The sequence below is a fragment of the Lepidochelys olivacea genome (genome assembly GCF_965140295.1).
Source record: "Lepidochelys olivacea isolate rLepOli2 genome assembly, chromosome: 19".
NCBI classification, from domain to species: Eukaryota; Metazoa; Chordata; order Testudines; family Cheloniidae; genus Lepidochelys; species Lepidochelys olivacea.
The window spans coordinates 9,905,099-9,927,244 of record NC_140429.1 but is presented as its reverse complement, the minus strand read 5'-3'; the positions used below and the strand labels follow the sequence as shown (position 1 = coordinate 9,927,244).

The following is a 22,146-nucleotide window of genomic DNA, read 5'->3' as shown; positions in this document are numbered from 1 at the left end:
CAACAGCCTACCGGGTAGTTTCTCACCATGGTGCCTGGGGCTAAGATTTCCTCTCCCACCCGTGATGTGCTCTGTTCTTTTTATTGGCCTGGTGTCTTCAGAAGGTCATATTGGAAAAAGATAAGTAATGGGGCTCTCCCAAACTCCACCCACTCGTGAGGTCAAAATGAGAGGTCACGCTCAGATTGCGCAGTCTCCCTGCGGGCAATAGGGTAATACCCCAATTTCACAGCACGCTTCACTCCAGAGTCAAATAGGGAACGCTGACATTTAAAGAATCGTTGTTACGCTTCAGAGTCAACATGCAATGCAGTTCATAGGGGCAGCGGCTCAGAGCTCTTGTTCCAGGCTCTCTGAAGACTTAGGTAGAAGTCACTGCATCACTTTCCCCAAGCACCATAAGGGTTAGAAAATTGGGGGTGGGGTGCTGTTGTCTGTAAAGACCACCAGGATCCAAGGGTTCAAGACGCAGCTACTGGGACACGGGATCTGCACACTGACCTGGTGCAACTGGCCCAATCCAAGTCCTTGGTGCCTTTAGCAATATTGACCACTCTTCTCCTGGCTCTCCCTTCCTGGCTGACAGCATTTTTAGAGCTGCCTTTGCCCCCCAACTCCCTGTATCTGTTGGGGTCCTTTAAGCTTCTGTCCTCAGACTCCTCCCTCATCCTCTCCCACAATTTCAGCCACCACCTCAGTGCAGATAATGCCCAGATCTACCTGGCCTCCTTCCCTGTCCAACTCCTTGCTAAACATAGCTCTACCTAGGCATCTGCTGCAGTCACCCACTTGGGAGAGGAGAACATTTGGCCTTTCCTTACTATCCCACCCATCACATAGCCAATTACCTGCTTCCTCCCCTCACTTTCCCCTTAGCATCAAGTTCAGCCACTTTATCCTTATCTCTATATTCCCCCCTCTCCTTAAATCTGTTCTCATCCTCCCTCCTCTTGCTCCTCACATACCTCCCAATCCCCTCCCGGTGCCTCCAGTTCTTGTCCACCCAGGACCTGCCCTCTCCCCCTTAACACACCAGGAAACGGATTCTTTTTGTAAACTCGGCACATGCTCCCTTTCCTGAGCAACCTGAGAGGCCAGGCCAAGAGGACCTCGAGCTCTCCAGGAGAGAGGATGTGTCCTACTCATGTTTTGTAGAGTCCAGAGGACCGTTTCAGCGTTATACAAGTTAATAATTTCAACAGCCGACACCAAGTCATTTTAAAGTCCTTCTCCTTCGGGAAGGAATTTCTACAGGTCATGCTCACGTTGACATGCTAAGGTTTTCTGGTTGGCTGAACACCTATCCCTGCTTTTCCTCCCCACCACCATTATTCCCTGTCCCTGAAGCTTCCTCACCCCCAAATGCCGCCGCCACCACCACCATTCTTCCCAGAAGAGATGAACTTTACTGGGAGGGAGGCCCTGCTACATATTGACAGTTACTCCACTCTATGTAACTTCCAGCATAGGAAGAAGATCACACCCAGGTTTCCCACCATAGCAGAGTGAGAAACAAGTGGGCCACCAGAATTACCCAACAATGACTGCTTTAAAATAAGAGTGATTCTACCATGCCTCTGAACTGTTAAGGATGAGAAGAGGGAACATCAGTGGAAGAGAACATGGTCCTGCTGCTCCACAAAGCACTCAGGTTCCCATCTAAGGAGGAGACAGTTTATCCTGTGACAATCCTCCATCACAGTACTTACAGATTCACTCGGTGAGTTACATACAGATTACGGGAGGGAAAGTCACTCACTTGGCCACTGCAGAAGGCTGAATTCTGATGGAACCTGTTTGGAGAGCCTGCTAGAGAAAGATAGCCACATGAGTGCCGCTTAGAGTCTCAAAGAACATGAGTACTTGTGGCACCTTAGAAACTAACATGCTGCACTCTCACAGTACATAGCACATCTTTACAGAGAGAAAATGTTTGCACTAATTCACAGCTGCCTAGAATAGCAACAGGATGCTATCCTTAGGCCTTGGAACTTCATGGATGCATCAGGGATAGAAATCAAATCCTCGTGCTCCAAAAGCACAGGCCACTGCCACTTGAGCTAAAAGGAGAATCTCCATTAACTATTAGCAGTGCAGGGCCTATGACACATGGAATTGATCAGCTCCGAGTTGATCCAGAAGGAATCAGCAGCGTGTGCAGCTTGTTATAATACACAGAGTGAGAGCCTAAAAGGCACAGTCAAGCGAAGATGGGAGTTTCAGGGGAGCCAGAGACACACAGGGAGGCTGTTCTACATAGCAGGAGCATCTCCCCCAGGAGGGTGGGACTGCATGGAGGAGTGGTCAGTGCTAGGATGAACAAGGAAGGGAAGGCAGAAACGAGGGCCATGAGGCCATCAGGAGAAAAGGCCACTTCAGGTTTAAAAAGCCAAAGACGGCAAATTTTGAAGTGGATCCTGAAATGAACAGGGAATCAGTGCAACTAGGTGGCTAGCAAAGAGTTTAATAATCAGCTCAGTAGGGGTCCTCCCAACCCTCTGATTGGCATCACTCTGTTATACAAAGACATACCAGGGGATTTAAGGTTTCAGAGTAGCAGCCGTGTTAGTCTGTATCCGTAAAAAGAAAAGGAGTACTTGTGGCACCTTAGAGACTAATCAGTTTATTTGAGCATAAGCTTTCATGCATCCGATGAAGTGAGCTGTAGCTCACGAAAGCTTATGCTCAGATAAATTTGTTAGTCTCTAAGGTGCCACAAGTCCTTTTCTTTTCCTGGGATTTAAACTGATATTTTAAACACAGGGGTTAAGGGGCTCAGTCAACTCTCCCTCTTGTGTCCCCACACCCCTCTGCCAAAAACCCCAGCTGCAGTGGGAAGTGTGAGCGTTCCCTTACTATTGGATGCATTGGCTGGTGATCAAGAGCCCTCATCTCACAGAAGCACTTCCTGTTATATTACATTAGCACCCCCAGCGATGGGCCAGGGCCCCGTGGCGCTCGGTGCTGAACAAACACAAAACAAAAAGACAGCCCCTGCCCTGAAGAGTTCACAGTCTAATCTACAAAAGCAGTTCTCTGTTCACTGTTGATTCCCAACCGGCCGCTAAAGAGAGGTCTTTTCCCCTCCATTAAAACCAAGGTGCTTTCTTCATTAACAAAAAAACAAAAACAAACAAAACAAAAAACTTTTAAAATTACTTTAGAGAGTCCCGATGCAGTGGAAACAAACAGCAGCCTGTGCTTCTATTGCTTCTTTGGCCGGAGGGTCTCAGAGCACCTCACAAACCCGAATCCTCACAGCATCCCTGAAAAGCAGCAAGATTTGTTCCCACTTCACAAATGAGGTGCACAGAGGGTAAGCGACTTGCCCCAGACTGCCGAGCATGGCAGTGGCAGAGGTGGCAATTTGACTCAGGAGTCCAGTCCCCTGCTCTAATCCAACCATTTATTATCAATTGACATGCATTCAAGAGATGCCTTTTAATGCTAGAGGGTCATCTTTGTTCACAGCCTTACAACAGTGCAGTCATCCCCCAAGGGCATGGAGTCAACTCGACACAAGGAGACATTCTTGGGAGCACAGCGCTGAGAACCGTTCAGCTAATCAAGACATCATTAGCCCGGCCATGTGGGGGCCTCAAGCAAAGAAGTCAATTGCACGGAAAGGCCTTATCTACACAAGAAAATTGCATCAGTTCAATTTAAGATTGGTTAAACTCATGCAAAACCCGTTCTAAACACTGAGGCCACGTTTATACGTGGGTGCAGCTGTACCGATCCGGCGTGTCTGGTGCAGATGCTCTGTGCCAACAGAAGAGCGTCATAAAACCACCTCCGCCAGCTGCACAAGCTACGTAAGTTACACTGACAGAAGCGCTCATGTCGCTCGGATGTGAGGGCGGTTTATTCAGAGCCCCGAGCAACACAAGTTCTGCCGACATTGGCTGTAGTGTAAACGCAGCCAAAGTTAAGAGTGGCTCCGTTCCGTTTAGAATCAATTTAAGCTAAATTGAGATAAGCCTCTCAAACTGAAGGAGTGCCCTCACCAGGCTTTGCGTAGATAGAGTACATCACTTTAAGAAACACCCCTTTAGTTAAAGCAGAGCAAGTCTGCAGACAAGGCCAAGCTCTTGCACCTCTTCAGTGTCATGGTAGGTGGAAGCGCGTAGCTCCAGTGAGGAAAAATAGTTATTTCTCGTTTCATTGCTTTTCAACATAGGAGACAATCCCTTTGTTCATGGCACCAGCTGAGGCCAATAGCAGGACTCGCACTGAATTCAATGGGAGTAGAAGCAGGCTTCCTGGAGCTGGGATGTGCCTTTTTAATTGGTAGAGCATTATGCATTATTATTACTTATACCCACCTAGAGCAGTGGGGAGAATACAAAACTGCAGACCTTGCACTGCTCAGGAACCACCCCCTCCCCCCCCGCCCCGCTGCCCCCCTGACTCCTTCTCTCCTACCCTAGCACATCCCAAACCTTCCCTCCCCACTACACAGATCTTCAGAATTCTCCCGCCTACAACCCTCTAAAGGATTTGCAGGGATACACACCCCCAGCACTCACCCCCCCCCCCCCCCCCGAACAGTCTTTGCTGGCATGGCTGCTTCTCAGCCCATCTCCCCCTTTAATACTGCAAGGCATGCATATGTTAAACCTTCCATCAGTCAGAGTGTAGGACTGGGAATCAGCCAACTGGGCTTTAGTCTTGGCTTTCCACTGACTTGCCGCAGGACGTGGGCAAGGCACTTTACATTTCAGCCCCTCAGTTTACCGATTGAAGATAATCCTTCCCTATTTCACATGGAAGGGTGCTTTGCAAAGTGCTGACAGGCTCTGGATTAAACGGTCCTGTGTAAATCCAGAATATAGATACAACAATCAACCCTTTAAAATCCTTAAATAAATAAAATTAAATATGGAGCGAGAATGCATGCAAAGCAGGTCTCTATATCTAGCACAGGAATTTCTAAGGCTACATGAAAGCTTATGGGATGCAATTTTTTGAAGCCATTTTGCACCCGCCCCATTGGAAAATGCCGATTTCAGAACCTGGCCCCAGGAAGAGGTTGGTTTTGGTGAATTTTTCAACTCAAAAAAAAAAAAAAAAGATTTTGAAAAAAAAATTGAAATTGTCAAAATGTTTGCTTTGCCATTGTCAGAACAAAAAAAAAAATCCAGTTTTCTTGTTCAAAAGAACTTTTCATTTCAAAATAAGCTAATTATAGTAAAAGATCAAAATGTGAACAAAACATCTTGATTGACCCAACCTGAAGGATTTCCCTCCCCCTAGATTTTCAGCTGGTGAAAGTTTGCAATTGACTTTTTGGCCCCATTCAGGACAGGAACATTTTTGGAATCTTGAAAGTTTTCATTAATAAGAAAAGTCCTTCCCTGCCCCAGCTCTACATACAGCCTTGTCCTCCTCCTGTCCCTCACCACAACTGGTCGTCGCATTCGGTCTAAATTTCTATCACAAACTCTGCAGGGACCTGTTCTTACTGGTCTATCAAGGGCCAAGCACCCTTACAGCGCTCTGTGCACAGTGTCAGTCATTTGCTGAACGCTCTCATGGGGACCAGAGGGAGAGAAAAGAGCAGAGAGAACCTCTGTTCAATGGTCTTGGAACCCTGCTTAGCTACAGAACCAAGACAGCTTTGGTAAGCTCCACCAGCTTGGCCAGAATCCCAGAGCCTTATTCCTTCTAAACCAGTGTTCCAGAATCAGTGTAGACAGGGTCCCACCACTGGTTCTGAGCCCCAGCTCAGAGCACAAAGATATGACTTAGAGGCCGTGTGCATAGTCCTGCAGATGGAGGCGGAAGGGGAGCTGTACTCAGAGCAAATACAGCTCAGTCTTGGCAGGCTCCCACAGGAGCTTTTCAACGGCTCCCCACCGCAGCCAGGGACCCTGTGGGTGAGCAGATTGACGTGGGGGGAATCTGTAGGTAGTCAGCGGGGCCATGGATTACCCAACCCCATTCCCCCCACCCTGCAGGAACGGGAGAGAGAGAGATAGGAAGAGACCTAAGAGAGGAAGGAGGCTTTAATGAGAATTGTGCCAGTTGTGAGCCCTAAATGCCTTCCCATCTCCTGCTGTTCAATCACCGGGGTAAGGGCCTGCTGGGGAAGGAACAAAGAGACAAGCGCAGGACTGCGCTCCAGCTCTTGTGGACAGCCAGGATTTCTTCCTACCTCTCCCCATTTCTTACAGGGCACACAAACCCTCGCTTTGGGGGGAGGAGGCAGAAAGACCCTTCAATCTGGGGGCGAGGCAGGGCCATTTCCCCTACACAGCCTTGGTTCATGCTCGAGGGAAATGTACACAAAAGCTGTGTCAGAGCAGGGCTCAGGCTGGTTTGGAACAGCATGGCCCTGCCCCCACTGGTGCCCAGACTGTATCAAGGCCGGCTCCGGGAGGGAAGCCGTGCTTGACCGGCAATCTGAAGAGGAGATGGGCTCAGACTAATGATCCAGATCTAGACCCGCCCTGCTCCTCCCATGCTTAAAGTTCAGATCAAAGTCCCCACTTTGCAACTGGCCCTTGGTCTCAGCCTAGCACAGCGGAGCCCTGGTCTATGTGGGGCTCCTAGACCCTACCCCCACCCAGATGATAAATGCCAGAAATGACTTTCAGACACAGCCCCCTCTCTAGCGTCAGCAGCAAGGAAGGATGCCACTAATTTTCTGACAAGGACGTTGAGAAAGCCACAGGAGATACCTGCGTGGCCACAGCCAGCCCAGCTTCGTCACTCAGTGCAGGATTGTTCCCTGCAGTGGGGAAAATGGTAGCCCAAGCCTGCTCGAGTCAGAGCTGCAAAGCCCCTAGAAAGAGCTTCTCATGACTCCTGGGCGCACACCACATTCTTAATCTCAGAACCAGAAGGGTAGCTCCTCCTTTCCTCAAACGTGTTCACCACCTGGCTTGGGTGGGTAAACTGAAGAGGGGCTTGTTTCTTATCCCACATCCCTGTTGAAACTTATTCCACTTGTCACATATTTGTGGGGTTCATGCTTTGCACCAAGAGCATGCCAGGGTGCCCCGACACTGCAACGACACACCTGTGGCTGGCCCATGTCGGGCTCACAAAGCTCAGGCTGCGGGGATATACAATTGCAGCATAGACGTTCAGGCTCGGGCTGGAGCCCAGGCTCTGGGGCCCTCCCCCTTCACGAGCCCGAATATCTACACTGCAATTCGATAGCCCCACAGCCTGCGTCAGCTGACACGGGCCAGCTGTGGGTGTTTTACTGCAGCACAGATGTACTCTGCGAGTCCAGATCAACTTACACAGGTTTGTTCGTTTTAGGACCATGGTGTCAGGATTAGTCACCGCAACTGTGGGCTCTGAAATGTGCACTGCTTGGGCTAGCAGGACAGCGACAGCAGCCCACGCTGGCCTGACTCAGAGTTGCCAACTCACAGTTTTATCTCAAATCTTGTGAAATTTGTGTTTTTTTCTTAAAGCTCCAGCTCCCGGAGTCAGGAGATTATGTGACAATTTCAAATTTAATGTATGGTCAGGTAAGTTTCCCACCCCCCTGGCTGTGGAGAAAAGTTTGAAAAAGTGAGCCCTAAAGGCTGAAGAAACAGAAGGCAAATAAAAAGCACCCCAAATAGATTTTAAAAATCATGAAGATTTTGGGGATCAGACTCATGATTTTCCATGGGGCCGGTGATACGGTTAACCCTCCAACATAGCATAGGGTACGTAGCACAACTGTACCACCACTGACAGAAGTTACAGTCATGCTAGGAAGAAAACAAGCAACGTTAACCACGGTCTGCCTAGCCTAGACCAAACCTACATGTGAGATCAGTCCATTCAACACAACCCGTTTGTATTTTCAGCCCCGGCACTCGGTACTGAAATGTTGCCACCGATTCTCTTCCATGGCTAAGGAATGATTTGGGTGTTCATCTGCATGGGCTGCATAAGCAAGGAGGGATTATTTATGTGAATAGGATTTTTAATGTCTCCCCTGAATCACTTGGCAAATTTTTCCATTGCCTGAGGGAATATAGAGCTGAGAGAGAGAAGCAGCTTCTTTCTAAGAGCTTGTGTACACACAGACTGGGACAGAAATAAGTACAACACTTTCAGTTTGCATCTTTAGCTATTTTGGTGAAAATTGTGTGTCAAACACTTTTATTTTGGAGCAAGCGCCTTATTCTGAGTAACCCAAGGGCTTACCCGAATGGGAAAATTGACCAGAATATCTATTATGGAATAAATGTCCACATGGGGAATTTTTCTGGAATAGCTATAGCATTTAAATTCACATCCTTCCTTATTCCAAAATAGCTTCCCCCTATGGACAAGCCCTACACCATTTTTTTTTTTTGGTAAACTGATTTAAGTTAAATAAAGATAGGGCATCCTTGTTTCAAAATAAGAACGTCCACACAAATACATACTTGTACCTTCAGTTATGTTGCTGTGTGTTACCACCAATCTACTTATTTCTGTTCCAGTTTGGGTGCTGACCTGGCTGACTTTTAAGTCAGGGTTTGGGGGTATGTTAATAATGGAGGCATTAGCATAAAGCAGGGGCTCTCAAACTGTGGGTCAGGACCCCAAAGTGGGTTGTGACCCTGTTTTTATGGAATTGCCAAGGCTGGCTTAGAATTGCTGGGGCCCAGGGCTGAAGCCTGAACCCCAAAGCCAAAACCCTTGGGTTTTAGCCCTTGGTGGCGGGGCTCAGGTTACAGGCCCCCTGGCTGGGGCTGAAGCCCTTGGGGCGGGGCTTGGGCTTTGGTCCTCCCCCATGGGGCAGCAGAGTTCAGGTGGGCTCAGGCTTCAGTCCTGGGGTTGTGCAGTAATTTTTGTTGTCAGAAGGGGATCACGGTGCAATGAAGTTTGAGAATTCCTGGCATAGGGGGACCTGCACTTTATGACCCAAGAAGTCCATTCCAGATCTCAAACACATCCAGACTTTTCTAGGTTTGACTTGAGCCTTGCTCTAAAAAAAGAGGCGTGAAGAGATTCCATTTGTTTGGAGGTCATTTTATCTTGGAGAACATTTAAGGGCCTTTTCTTCCACCCCCCAGGGGTTTGAGAGTTTGTGGTGGGGGAAGGGAGATGCCTGCAGTGATCAGTTTAAAATTTAGACAGAAACAGGAGCTCAGAGCTCTTTTTGAAATGGGACAAGTCTGCTCTTTTTGGAACACAACACACTGCCTTATTAATCCCAGCAATACTTCACAAACAAAATAGAGAGGTACAAAGGTGCATTTCCCCATTCAGAATAGCTTGGATATCAGCAGATTCCCTTATAACAACTCCAAGTCTAACTTGGCATATTGCCACTGAGCACAATGGGACTCTGCAAGGGAGTGAACTAGGTGTTTGCTGGCATCTTGGAGGCTGATCTGCAATCTTTACACCCTATAATTCCCAGTGGCTGCAGCTCCACCCGTGGCAGACCCACACAAAGTTCTGGCAATCACATCACTGCATTCTCTAACCCTGCTCAGGGTAGAAAGCTTGATCCCCTAAATCAGTGGCTCTCAACTTTTCCACACTACTGTACACCTTTCCGGAGTCTGATTTGTCTTGGGTACCCCAAGTTTCACCTCACTTAAACTACTTGCTTACAAAAATACTTGCTTACAAAAATCAGACATAAAAATACAAGTGTCACGGCACATTACTGAAAAATTGCTTCCTTTCTCATTTTTACCATATAATTATAAATTAATTGTAAAATAAATATTGTACTTACATCTCAGTGTATACAGCAGTATAAAGAAGTCATTGTCTGTATGAAATTTTAGTTTGTACTGACTTCACTAGTACCTTTTACGTAGCCTGTTGCAAAACTAGGCAAATATCTAGATGATTGTATGCCCTGGAAGACATCTATGTACCCCTGGTTGAGAACCACAACCCTAAATGTTCACAGAAGGGGATCACGAAAGAGTCACAACACAGCCAAATGGAAATTCACTTCAGAATTCAAATGCCTGTTTGGGAATCATTTCTCCCTGTTAGCGAACTACAACCATGAGTTAAGATCACAAGCTAACCTTTTCCATTCACTAGACATTAGTCATTTCCAGACCTTTATTAAGCACCATCAGGCTGTAGAATCAGGAGCTGGGGCCACCAGAAAACAAAATCAGCTGTTGAAAAATCTGTCCTGGTAAGATGCCCCTTGTTAATTCTGGGCACGATCCCAGCCAGGTTATTTACACTGAACAGATCCAGCCCGTCTAACATTTCTGTCCAGCCTGCCAGGCTCTTTGGCTGTCCCCTCGCAATCTCTGGGCCGCTAAAAGTCCAGCAGTTTAGTGGGGCGCTCAGGCAAGTTGCCTGCCTGCCATGGCCCCACAACGCTCCCAGAAGCAGCTGGCTCCTGCTGGCATGTCTCTGCGTGCCCCTGTGGGACCATGCGTGAGTCAGTTTCTGTGCCTCATTTCCCACCCCCAGTCTGTAAAATGGGAATAATATTCCTGTCTCTCGCTGGTCTATTTTGTGCATGGCATAACGGGGCTCTGATCTGAGCTGCAGCTTTTAGGTGCTATTGTACAAGAGACCCAAGCCTTATCCACACGACAGCTTCCGCTAGAAGAGCTGTACCTGTTGGGAGTTACAAGGCTAATGGGACTACTCGCTGAAGTAAAGTTACTCAGGTGTGTAAGAGCTTGCATGGTCACTGGCTTCAGACTCATGGAAAGTTAAGCACAGCGTCGCTTCAGGTTGTGCTTTCTGTGAACTACAGTAGGACCTTGGGTCCCTGGTCTGGGGGGGCCTATGTGCTAGGGGCACAACAAACTGCCCCATGGAGCTTGCTTGCCCTGGGACTGGTTTTACTATTGGACCAACCTGGTAGTTTGTCCCTTTTATTTATATATTTATTTAAATAGAAAGAATGGAGGGTTCCCAAGCCAGCAGTGAGGAATATTGGCATACTGCGTAAGGGACCACGCATGCCACAACAGGAGCCGGCCATGCCTGGAGGCAGCAGGTTTTAAGACAGGTGTGATCGTGAGAACGGGTAGGCCAGCGTCTTCCACAACTGGGTCAGGAAACAATGCTCCAATCAAAGCGTAACAGGTTCTGTCCAATTCAGAGCAAGAATAGACAATATCATGGTAAAGACCCCTGAGCCCTGTCTACACTGCTATTGCCATTAACGGACCACGATAGGCCTCAGTTTTCCTGCTACTGATGCACCCCAAGGTCTCATCTACACCAAGAGTTATCAGGGCTGTTCCACCGTTGGTGCCCCCAGTGGAAGTGGAAGTGCTAGAGCAGACAGGACTCGGCCATTTGTACCACTGCGCTGCCTAGGAAGGCATGGAGTAAGAGTAGACGACACCATCGTACAGGACACGGCAGCCGGGCTCCCCCAGTGCTCCCATGGCTAGCACCGAGGAGCTTCTCTGGTGCAACGTTTTCATCAAAAGCCACCGGTGTCTACAGCAAGACACCCGTCCACAAGTAACACCAGCTGTAAGGTAGAACAAAGGCCAAAAAAGAATGCAGATCTATTTGTTCAGTCTGAATAGCGTAAACTGCCCCGGTGTTGGTCTTGTGGTAAAGGCGCTGGGCTGGAACTCTGAGCTGACCGCTCAACCTTGGTCTCCTGTCATGGACTTCCCCTGTGATCGTGGTCAATTTACAATTTTGCTGAGCCTCAATTCCCCCATCTGTAAAATGGGGATAAGAGGGCTACCTTTCTCCCACCATTTATCTGTCTTGTCTGTATAGACTACAAGCTCTCTGGGGCAGGGAGTGTCTCTTTCTCCGTGTACCTAGAGCGCCTTGCACAAATGGACCCCAGTATCAGCGGCCTCATACAATATAGTTCTTTTTCAAATTAATAAATACTTTGCCCTCCAGTGGCACATCTTACAAGGTTCCTCAACGCTCTCAGAGAGCGAGAAATTGGAAAAATGGAACCCAGGAGTCCCAACTCACAGTTCCACATTGCTCTAATTATTAGACAACACTGTCTCCTTTCCAGAGGTCATGCCTGTCTAACCCATGATCTGAACTGCAGGGAAAAATTGCCATTCCTTGAACCATAGGAATGGGATTCAGATGCCCGCATGATACAATATCACAAAGCCCTGCCAGGAAGAGTTCTCTGGAGGTAAAAAACAAAACAAAACGGCCAAAGTGCTATCCTTATTAGATAGCAAGAACCAAATTCTTTTAAAATTCTTATCACTTGAGTTTCTCTGGATACGCATTAGCATTCCCCTTTGATAAACATGCCGAGAGGTTCCTCCACTTCATTGCAGCTTCTCAACACTCACGTATCCTTGGCCAACAGGCTTTCATTTTTCCAGAGTAACGTTGCTAATCCAATAGTGTATTTTCCACTCTTCCCACCACAGCAGTATTCAGGGGAGGGACTATTTTCCCCAGCAGTGGAAGAACATGTTTGGCACAAAGCTGCAATAAATCCAGCACTGATAACAATAGGCCCTGTGTTTAAGGGCCTGAACTTGTTCCCATAGTAAGTTCTTTGGGTGGGGACCACATCTTCACGTATATATGGTGTCCAGTACAATGGGCCCAGGATCCTGGCTGGGCCTCTGCACTCTACGGTAATACCAGCATTAAATAAGTCAGAGTTTTGCTATTGATTTTTCAGGACACGCTCCTGCTCCCATTCAAGACTGAGCTTTATAAGGCCACGGCAGCCTAGAAATCAGCAACCCAAAGAAGCTCCGGATGAATTATCCATGGGATCCACCACCCTACACACTCACCTCTGAGTTTAATTTAAAGTTCAGCCTCTACATGGAGCCTCAAGATCGGGGGAGGTGGGAATTGCTTTATACGGAGTACAGCATCCTGCCCTTCAAACCACATTACCAGTCACACAGCATGCTGGGAAGCTGAGGGTCCCCAGAGAGCTGCAGAGTCCCGACTCTCTGGCTAATAGGGGGCCCTGCTATCAGATCAGTAACAGTAAAATACATAAATTTCCAGGGGATTATTAATCCTTGTGATTTCTTTGGGAAACGTGACTCTGAGATGTGGGCTTAGGGACCAGGATGATTTTTCTAATGCGGTTGTTTTAAGGGACCCACAAAATGTTAATTGTTCAGGTTAGTTTAATTTTCCCCCCACCCAGAGTTAACTATTCCCTTTCTGTTCTCTCCTTTTGGGAATTTAATTTGGGGCTTCCAGACATTCCTCAGGCTTTTCTGTGAGCCCGTTTTTAAATAGCTTTCTGTTTTAAGACTCGAGTGGGTTTGTTTTTGTAGTACACTGAGCTTACTTTCACTAGTTTTATTTGAGGCTCTCAAAGCTCTTCCCAAATATTAAGCCTCACCACACCCTAAGAGGCAGGCAGGCAGGTTTCAGAGTAGCAGCCGTGTTAGTCTGTATCCGCAAAAAGAACAGGAGTATCTTGTGGTACCTTAGAGACTAACAAATTTATTCAAGCATAAGCTTTCGTGGGCTACAGCCCACTTCATCGGATGCATAGCAACAGATGGGATATAAAATCCTGCAAGAGAATCGTTCTCTGTTTTTACAGATGGAGAAACAGAGGCACAGAGAAGGGGAATGACTGGCCTGAGCTCACCGAGCCAGTCAGTGACAAAGGCAGGAGAGGAGCTCGGGACTCCCGGTTCTTTGTTGTAGGTAGGGTGCCCCACTGACAGCCTGGAGATGAAATCTTTAGCCCCCACAAGAAGGGCAGCAGTGCAGCCTCCCCCCTAGTGCCCTGCCAACGGGCCTCAGTCTTGTGCTATGAGGACTATTTTGTGGCTTGGGAAAGGAGTTCAGTCTCCATGGCCCATTCAGTCCTTGGACTCTCAGCTGAGGCTGCAAACCATGGTACCAATCAGGGCATTTGCCTTGAATGTGTTTCAATTCCCCTTTTGCTGGTAACTCTTGCTGCCTTGGGGGCTAGCGGGGACTACCCTGGGCGTGCACCCACTTCAAGTTCCATGTGTTTGTGTTTTATTCTTTCCCCCAGGAGGCTATTTCATGGGTTCCTTTCTATTCTGGGCTTGAATTGGTCTTGCCTGGTGGATCCAACCCACCCCTTCTGCGGGGGAGTGCTAACCACTGCTGGGGATGCACCATTCCAGCCACGTTTCCAAATAAAACTCCCAAACTAAACCCTGCTGTTGGGACTCTACAGCCGGTCAGGGTCCCCATGAGCAGCTCTCTCATCGGTGGGTGTAAATCAGTGCTGCTCCATTGTCTTCAATGGAGTCTGCTGATTTACACCAGCAGGGGAAAGGACCCAGCATCTCAGTTCTTGGCATCCTGGTTGAAGGCCAACTCTGCTCCTATGTGCTTCATCCCCTCTGCCTCCTCAGAGGCCCCCAAATGAATCCATCTCCAGTGCCTGGGGAAGGCTGGGAGATTTGACCTGAATGCCTCATTTTAAGCTCACAAGGCAGCCCTGGAGGAGCCCCGTTAGTCGCCTGTCCTGCAGAGATTTTAATCTCTTTGTGATCAGATAAAGGGGGAGAGAGAGAGGGAGACTCACCCCCTGCCGGGAAGGGCCATTCAAACCTGGTTCCTGTAATAAAGTGATTTAATAGATCTAAAGAGGCCAATTCCCTTCTTTCTCCCACAGTTACTTCCTGTGGGTCATCATTCACATATGTAAATGAAGAGGGGAAGGAGCGGGTTATCCAGGACACTGCAGCCGGTTAAGCTGGTTTTGGGGCATTGTGGAGGTACCCCATGGCAGACTGATACCACCCCTATTCTCAACACCTCCCCAGACACCTCATTGCTTGGATTTGTCCATTTGTCTGTCCTCCTCTGGATACTTTGGATTATGGCCCATCACTGACTTGACTCTCACACCATTCCTTGGGGTGAAGGTCTCGAAATACACAGCTACGTAGTGGTCAAGAAAGGTGCTGGGTTGACAGCCCCTACATCCTCTATTCATAGCACAGCATACACAGTGGAAGTAGAAGTTTCCTTTGTGTTTCTGAAATGTGTCTCAACCTTGTCCCAAGGGATGACTCCTGGGGATGAGAGGAGACATTCATTCTCCGTGCTCTCCTTGGCTTCTCTGTTGGGGCTGCGAACAAGGGGCCCCAATTTGTGCCATCCCAGTGGTGTTTTGGGAGAAGCCAGACAACTGGACTGAGTTCCAGATTAAATTCACACAGGCCAAGTAGCCACTGGCTAGTAATGACTTTCTATTACTACCAACCTGGGGCTGGATTTGAACCAGTAACCTTGAGATGAACGGCTCGATAGACCATCATCAAGCTGAAGCCACCTAGTTGCCCCACAGGCACAACTCCGTCACCTCCAAGGCTAAGCTGGAAGCGTCTTGTTCCCTTGAATGCTAACACACAATTAAAGCAGGAAGCATGCAAGCTGGGGAGCAGCCAATTGGACATCAACGTTACCTTTGACTCTATTTCCCCCCTCCACCCCTCCAAAAAAGTCTACTCAGTCACTTACATAAGTTTCTTGAACATACCAGCTCTCCACCAACTCCCTCTAAGTTTATGGCTACACTGGAGAATTTGCAGCTGCGCCACTGTAAGCTCTCCAGTACAGCTGCTTTCAGCCAACAGAAGAGAGTGCTCTCCTCCACTTAATTAATCCACCTCCACCACAGGCAGTAGCTGCTCCGTGCAAGAAGCTCTCCTGCTGACCTAGCGCCGTCCACACCAGCGCTTAGGTCGGTGTAACTTATGTCACTCAAGGGGGGAGTGGCTTATTCACACCCCTGAGTGACATAAGTTATACGGCTGTAGATGGTAGCGTAGACATAGTCTAAGTGTGCGAACAGTCACAGGAACTGCTCAACCCACGGCCCAATCAGCACACAGCTGCGGCCCATGTGACATCCTCAGGGCCATACAGGTAGTATATATATTGTGTGGATGTGGCCTGCATAACAAAGAGGGCTCGCGGTGGTAAATAGGTTGAGAACCACTGGCTCAGATTAAGGGCTCTCCAGACCCCATCTTGGGTGATTTAAGGAAGTTTGTGGCCTTTTCCTAGACAGGTTTCAGAGTAGCAGCCGTGTTAGTCTGTATTCACAAAAAGAAAAGGAGGACTTGTGGCCCCTTCGAGACTAACAAATTTATTTGAGCATAAGCTTTCGTGAGCTGTATGAAGTGAAGTGTATGAAGTAAGCCGATGAAGTGAGCAGTAGCTCAGGAAAGCCTATGCTCAAATAAATGTATTAGTCTCTAAGGGGCCACAAGTCCTCCTTTTCTTTTTTCCTAGATAGTGGGTTGTGAGAGATACAACAGGCAGACACACCCTGGCTAAGTCTTTTTTGTGCAGGAATGTTAGTGACTGCAATCAGAAAACTAGACTGACTGGGGGCAATAAATGCTGGGGAGAACAGAGCATTCCTACCAGACTCCATTAACCGGGAGTCACATTGAATCTCTCTCTCTCACACACACACACACAAGATCCAGTCGCTTCTTCTAACAGAGAACTTGGCACTGTCATTTACTGGATCTAATGACTAGTTCCAGGAACTGGGTTTTCCCAGCCAATTTGAATCCACCTCCTCCATACTCAAACAAATGTTTAGTATGCATCTAAAGGGCTGTGTAATTAGAGCAAAAGCAGTTTCCTTTCTGTTCTACACCACGCCACATCCCTGACTGCATTCTCCCAGGCTGAGAGAATTCAGTTTTCCACGTTCATTCACTTTGGGATTTGCCATATCATTCCATCAGCCATGACCGCAGGAGCCATTCCCTCCTGGAGCAGAAGATGAAAGAGAACCCATACCCCACCTCCATTCAATCTTGTGGTTCCAACACACAGCTTCCTCAATGGCAGGGATAGGTTATAACCAAAACTCTGCATTTGAAACACCCTGAACTCTGGGAAAGCCCTGTTCTGAACTCTTTAAACAATGGCACTCAGCCTACCCCCGGAAGGAACCCTCTCTTCTGGAGGTCTCATGACATTCAGGAGCCATCAATATGTCCATTTCTAAGTTCCGCTTTTTCAGTGGTTTTCACATAACATAACGTCCATTAAATAATCGACTCTGTTGCAGGATATTACACTACAAGCACCACACCAACTTTTCAATGAAGAGAACAAGTTTCTTTGGTGCCATCTAGGAATAAATAGCAAACACGTTGTTTACAACAACACACACAATCCATATTCAGCTACCCTTCAGCCCTACTATTAATCAGCTATACTGTGTCCACACTGGCTGGGCAGACTGTGTTTAACCTGTGTCAGCCTGTATCCCAGGGTAGCTAAGGCCTTTGAAAGATGCAGAACCAGAACAGAGATCATGCAGACATCTCTAAGGGTATGTCTACCCTGCAAGTGAAGGTGGATTGCAGCATGAGTAGTCATCCTTGTGCTAGCTTTAATCTAGCTAGGGTAATCTAGGGTAACAACTGCAGTGTAGACATGATGGCACAGGCTAGTATCCAGACTATAAGCTGATTGAGGATCCTGGGTACATACCCTGGTTGCTAGCCTATGTGCCATGTCTGTATTATTACTGTTACCCATGATCGTTAGATTAAAGCTACCCGGGGTGCGCCTACCCGTGTAATAATCACGCCTTCACTTGCAGTGTAGACACACTTTAAGAAACGCAGAACCAGGCCCCAGGGTTTTCCCCCAGAGACCACCTATGCTTCAGTGCAAGGCAGATTCAGCAAAGCACTTGAGTCCCATTGGCTTCAAGGGGATTTAAGCACATGCTGGAGCAATTTGTACAGTGGGGGTGCGGAGAGCCATGAAACCCAAACTGGAAACCCTGGATATAATGGAAACCACTGCAAGCCAGGGGGTGCAGCACCCCGCCCAGTTCCAGCGCCTATGGTTGAGGCTAGCAGAGTCACTGCCCCTCACAGGCAGGGAGATTTTAAAAGCTGGTGCCACAGAAGATGCCCACGACCATTTCCCTGGGTGAATGCCATAGGTTGGCATTCACCCAGATCACAGGTTTCATAGGCCTGTCACATGCAGATGCAAACCGAGACTGGGCCTGCACCCCGTTCCCTCCATACAGTGGAGGAGGACTTTTCTGGGGGTGGGGGTTGTAAGATTTTTCTGCCTCTTTAGAGCAAGAGAAAGGTGACTCCAACACACCATGTGAAGAAATAGTCTCAGCCTAGGTAGTGCCAGGGCTAGAACCCATCTCTGACCAGCTTAGATTTTTGTCTCCAATTCCATTTGACAGCACATTAAGGACACAGCCGTGTTACACCAGAGGGATCAAAAGGTGGATGATTTTTAACTTCCGTGTGGACACGGTCAACGGGCACTGCCCATTGTTAACAGCCACAGCGTGGGGGTCGGGGTTTCTAAAAACATGATTCTCTCCTAGATGGGACCTAATCATACCGCGGTCAGGGCACAAAGTGTTTTAACCTGTGCCCTGTAGCCCAATGAGCTTGTGAGTGATTCCATCATTTTGGAATGGGGTGGGAAGCCTATTCTAATTCACTGTCTTGGCCCCCCATCTCTCAGCACACTTCTTCCTCCATCCACAATCCATGCAGGCCCGCGGACATTATTTCTACTTCCAGTACCCGCAGGGGAGCACTTTCCACCCCACTTTAAGCAGGAGGGTGCCTGCCTACAAACCCCTCTCCAGCCAGCCCCCACCCCTAGCCTCTCAAAGCCTATAGCAGCTCCCTGCCCAGCCTTATGGGCTCCCACATGAGCCATTGTTGACAGAAAATGGGATCAAGCAGGTATCCCTTTTACATGCGCTGCAGGAGGGCTGGCTCCCTGGAGGTACTCCGGAGGGGAAGCTCGTCCCCAAATCCCCCAACTAGCTGGCCCTGGCGAACCAGTCCCCCGGTCCCCACGGGGCTGAGGAAGTGGGAAGGGAGAGAGGAGGCAAAAACAATCACAAGAAACAAGCGCTAATCCCAAAGCTCCCGAGGCAAGGCCGCAATCCCTGCAGGCCCAGCGTGGCATGGGGATCCCCTTCCCCGCCCCCTCCCCCCACTCGTGGGGCTGATGAAGCTGGCCTGAGATGTGGGGGGGAGGGAGCCTCAGAAACAGGCTGGAGCTACCCCCTCCCCAAGAGGCTTCACAAAGCAGGAGCCCCAATGCAGGGGACTCCCCCGTGTCCAAACGCACCTCTCCCCCTCAGCACGGGGGTGGGAATGCCCCCGGCCGCCCCACTCAGGGCGAGCTGCCCCCAGGGCTGAGCTGAAATCTTTGCCAGCGTCCTAGGCCGTAAACCGCCCAGCCCCACCGCCCTGCCCAGGGACCGGCGGAGGAGGCTGAAAAGCCCCTGGACCCACGCTGGCCTCAGAGAAGCCCCCCCCCCCCAGTCTTACCTGGTGCACAAAGACATCCACGGGGGCGTCCAGGGCAGTGCCCTCCTTGCTGGTCATGGAGAGGAAACCGAAGCCCATCCTCACGTTGAACCATTTGCAGATCCCGGAGCCGTGGAGGGGCTGGGGTTCCCCGTCTGGCTTGGGGGAGTCTCCCGCGGGCTCCTCGCCCGTCTTCGCACAGCCACCTGGAAACATCCAAGCCAGACCCACTGAGCTAGGGGAGAAGAAACCAGGAGAGCCGCCTTCGCCATAGTGCGGCGATGGGGACCAGCAGCTGGGGCGCCCATGGACGCATGATCGAGGCTCCCTCTGCAGCCCCTGCCCTTCCCTTCCCCCCGGAGGGGGCCCCCCACTACTGAGACCCCCGATTCCCTAGGACTCTTCCTGACGGCTGCTGCTTGCAATCCAGCTGCGCGCACCAAGCCAGGCGGCTCCACACTCGCCTTAGAGAAACCGCCAGAGCCTTTGCTCCTTTGGGGGGCGGGGGAGTCTCCCTCTCCCCCAAATCTAAAGCAAATGCACCGAACCCCCACCCCGACATGAAGTACGGGTCACCCAAGTCTGATCGCAAAGGGGGCTGGGGCGGGGGGGAAATCAATCTCCCGTCCCTAGAAGGATAATTTTGTTATGCTGATCAGTTGCAATTAACCTCGATTAGATCTGAGACAGAGGGACTGAACCCCCTCCTCCCCCAAATGGTGCGAAATAAAAGAAATCCCCCCCCCGAAAAGTTTTTGCCTCTCGAAATCAGCTGATCTCCCATTTTAAAAGGCACCCTCTCTACTCCCGCCCCCCTTCCCAGCTGCTAGATTCGCCCAGTCTTCGCAAAATCCCCTAAAAAGCCCACAACGTCCCAACTCTCACCCCAGAGGAAAGCACATGTTGCAGTGATGCACTGATTTCATTTACTATCCCCCCCCACCCCCCGCACGCCGGAGGAAAAAAAGGCGGGGGGGGGGGAAAGCAATCATTCGTTTAGTGAGTTGCTAGATCTAAAGCACCCAGGGGTGGATTCTTCCCACAAAGCTGAAACAAACAAAACAGATCATTTTTGGTAGCGGCGAATCCCCCCCCCTCCACAAATCGACCAAGGCTGTAATGAAGCGGCACCGAACCTGCAAACTGCTGGTTAGAAACGGAACCCATCCTGCACCCCCTTTGCAAAAGCCCGAGCTGCGGCCGGAATCCCCTCCGCTCTGCAGCCAGCCGGGAGGGTGTCCCCACAGCTCAGCCCCCAAAAGAAGACTCAGCGTGCTACATCTTCACTCCAACAATAGCGGTGGGAGGGCCCAAGGGCTTTCCAAGGATCCCAAATTCTAAGAGACAATAGCAACCCCTAGAGCCATGCCTCCTCCTTCTCTCCCGCCTCGACAACACCCCTGAGCTCTCCCCCCTCCCGGAGGTGGGGGTGGGGGGAGTCACCTTCTGCCATGCTGCCTGCTGCGGGACAGCCCTGGTTAATTTCACTTTCCCCCTTTTCCTACTTCATCACGCCTGCTGGGGCGGGGGGGGGGGGCGCCTTGCCTAGACATCCATGGCTCTGTTTTATCAGAGTGTGGGTTTCACGTGTCCCCTTCCTCCCCCTCCCCCACCTGACTCAGTTACTTTCCCCCCTTGCTAATAATTATACATTCCAAGAGGGATTTTTGTTTTAAGGGAGGGGAAGGCTGCCTGCGAGTGCAAACCCCACAGCGGGCCAATCACGGACAGAAACCACCTGTCAAGACCAAAAAAAAAATGAATGACCCCTCCCCACCCCCCTTTGCACTCCACTCCACCCCCTTCAGGACACTATTAACCGCTGTACCCTTCCCGCCCCCCCCCAGCCTCTAGTCAGTTTGGCTGGGAGATGATCGGCAGGACTCTAGCTGATCTGTTTAAAATGAGAGCTCTCCCGCTTCATTCCTGCTTGGCACGTGAAATCTTTCTCGGCCAATTCCCTCCCCCAGGAGAGGAGAGAGCAGGGGTACTACTGTTAGGGGTAGAGGAAGGGACTCGTGAGGGACCCTCTCCCAAAATACTCAGTCATGGGCAGTTGCTCCTAGGAGGATCTGAAATTAATGAGGTGGGGGGCGCCTTTGATTGTTTTCCCGTTTATTGCTCTCTGGTGATGGATTAATTTTAAACCACCTGCGATTGGAGTCATCTGGCTTCCCAAATTTCTGATTCGAGCGGAATTGAAATGACCCAACCTTGCTTTTGAACCACCCCCCCCCCACAGTTATTTATTCAATGCTGGGCTTTAGTTAAAATTTCCCCGGGAAGATTTCTTTTTAAACAAACAAACAAAGTCTTAAGGGGGGCGGAGAAGAAAACACAAAGGGATGTTTTATGAAGGGGGGGAGCAAACCGATTTTGTGGTTCGATGCATCACGTGGAAGACGAATTAAGAGATCCCGCCCCTGTTCCGTGGTTTAAAATCAAAGGCTGGTGGTAACAATTTGGGGAGCTCCACTCAGTGTTGTAAATTTCATTGTTGCACACGGGGTAGAAACGCCAGCAAACAGAAGCCATGTCCCCCAGCCAGAGGAAAAACAGGATGTTAAAATGAAAGTCACCCAAATCGAATCCCCTGTAAACGGTTCTTTTGGCCCCAAATCACAGAGTTATTTTGGGAAGCGTTGCATAACAACCTGGGAATTAAATCTGTTCCAATCACTCTTTTTATAAAGTATTTTCCGATCTCGCCCCTTCACAATAAGTTAGGCAGGGCATAAATATCTTTGCCCCTCATACATGTAAAGTTCAGGGATAAACATGGTGATCTTATTTTCTACCCCCACTACAGCCGGGCCTCTGGGGTGGGCAGGGGGGATTGGAAGCGAAGCCTGAGAGCTGGTTAAAAGGCAATCAGATCAAATGAGATGCGATCAATGCTTCATCGGGGCTGATGGATGGGATTGGAGACCCCCGGGGGTGGGGGTTCCCGGGCGCA

The 22,146-nt window shown here is 49.5% G+C and overlaps 1 protein-coding gene across 2 annotated transcripts in view; it reads right to left on the bottom strand.

Moving 5' to 3' along the window:
• Nucleotides 1–20,678, bottom strand: part of LIN28A (lin-28 homolog A) — a gene marked incomplete at its 3' end in the record, with an annotated part of 31,478 nt that extends 10,800 nt beyond the window's left edge. Inside the window, exons 1-2 of one of the 2 annotated variants that reach the window (XM_084609762.1) lie at nucleotides 20,634–20,678; nucleotides 19,212–19,396 (exon numbers count right to left, since the gene is read on the bottom strand). In XM_084609762.1, coding sequence (XP_084465888.1) covers nucleotides 19,212–19,396; nucleotides 20,634–20,643 — 195 coding nt within the window. In that variant the 5' untranslated portion in view covers nucleotides 20,644–20,678. Of the gene's footprint in view, nucleotides 1–19,211; nucleotides 19,397–20,326; nucleotides 20,497–20,633 lie in introns of those variants that run through there. The other variant, XM_084609761.1, reaches the window with a different exon arrangement.
• Nucleotides 20,679–22,146: the final 1,468 nt, after the last annotated feature.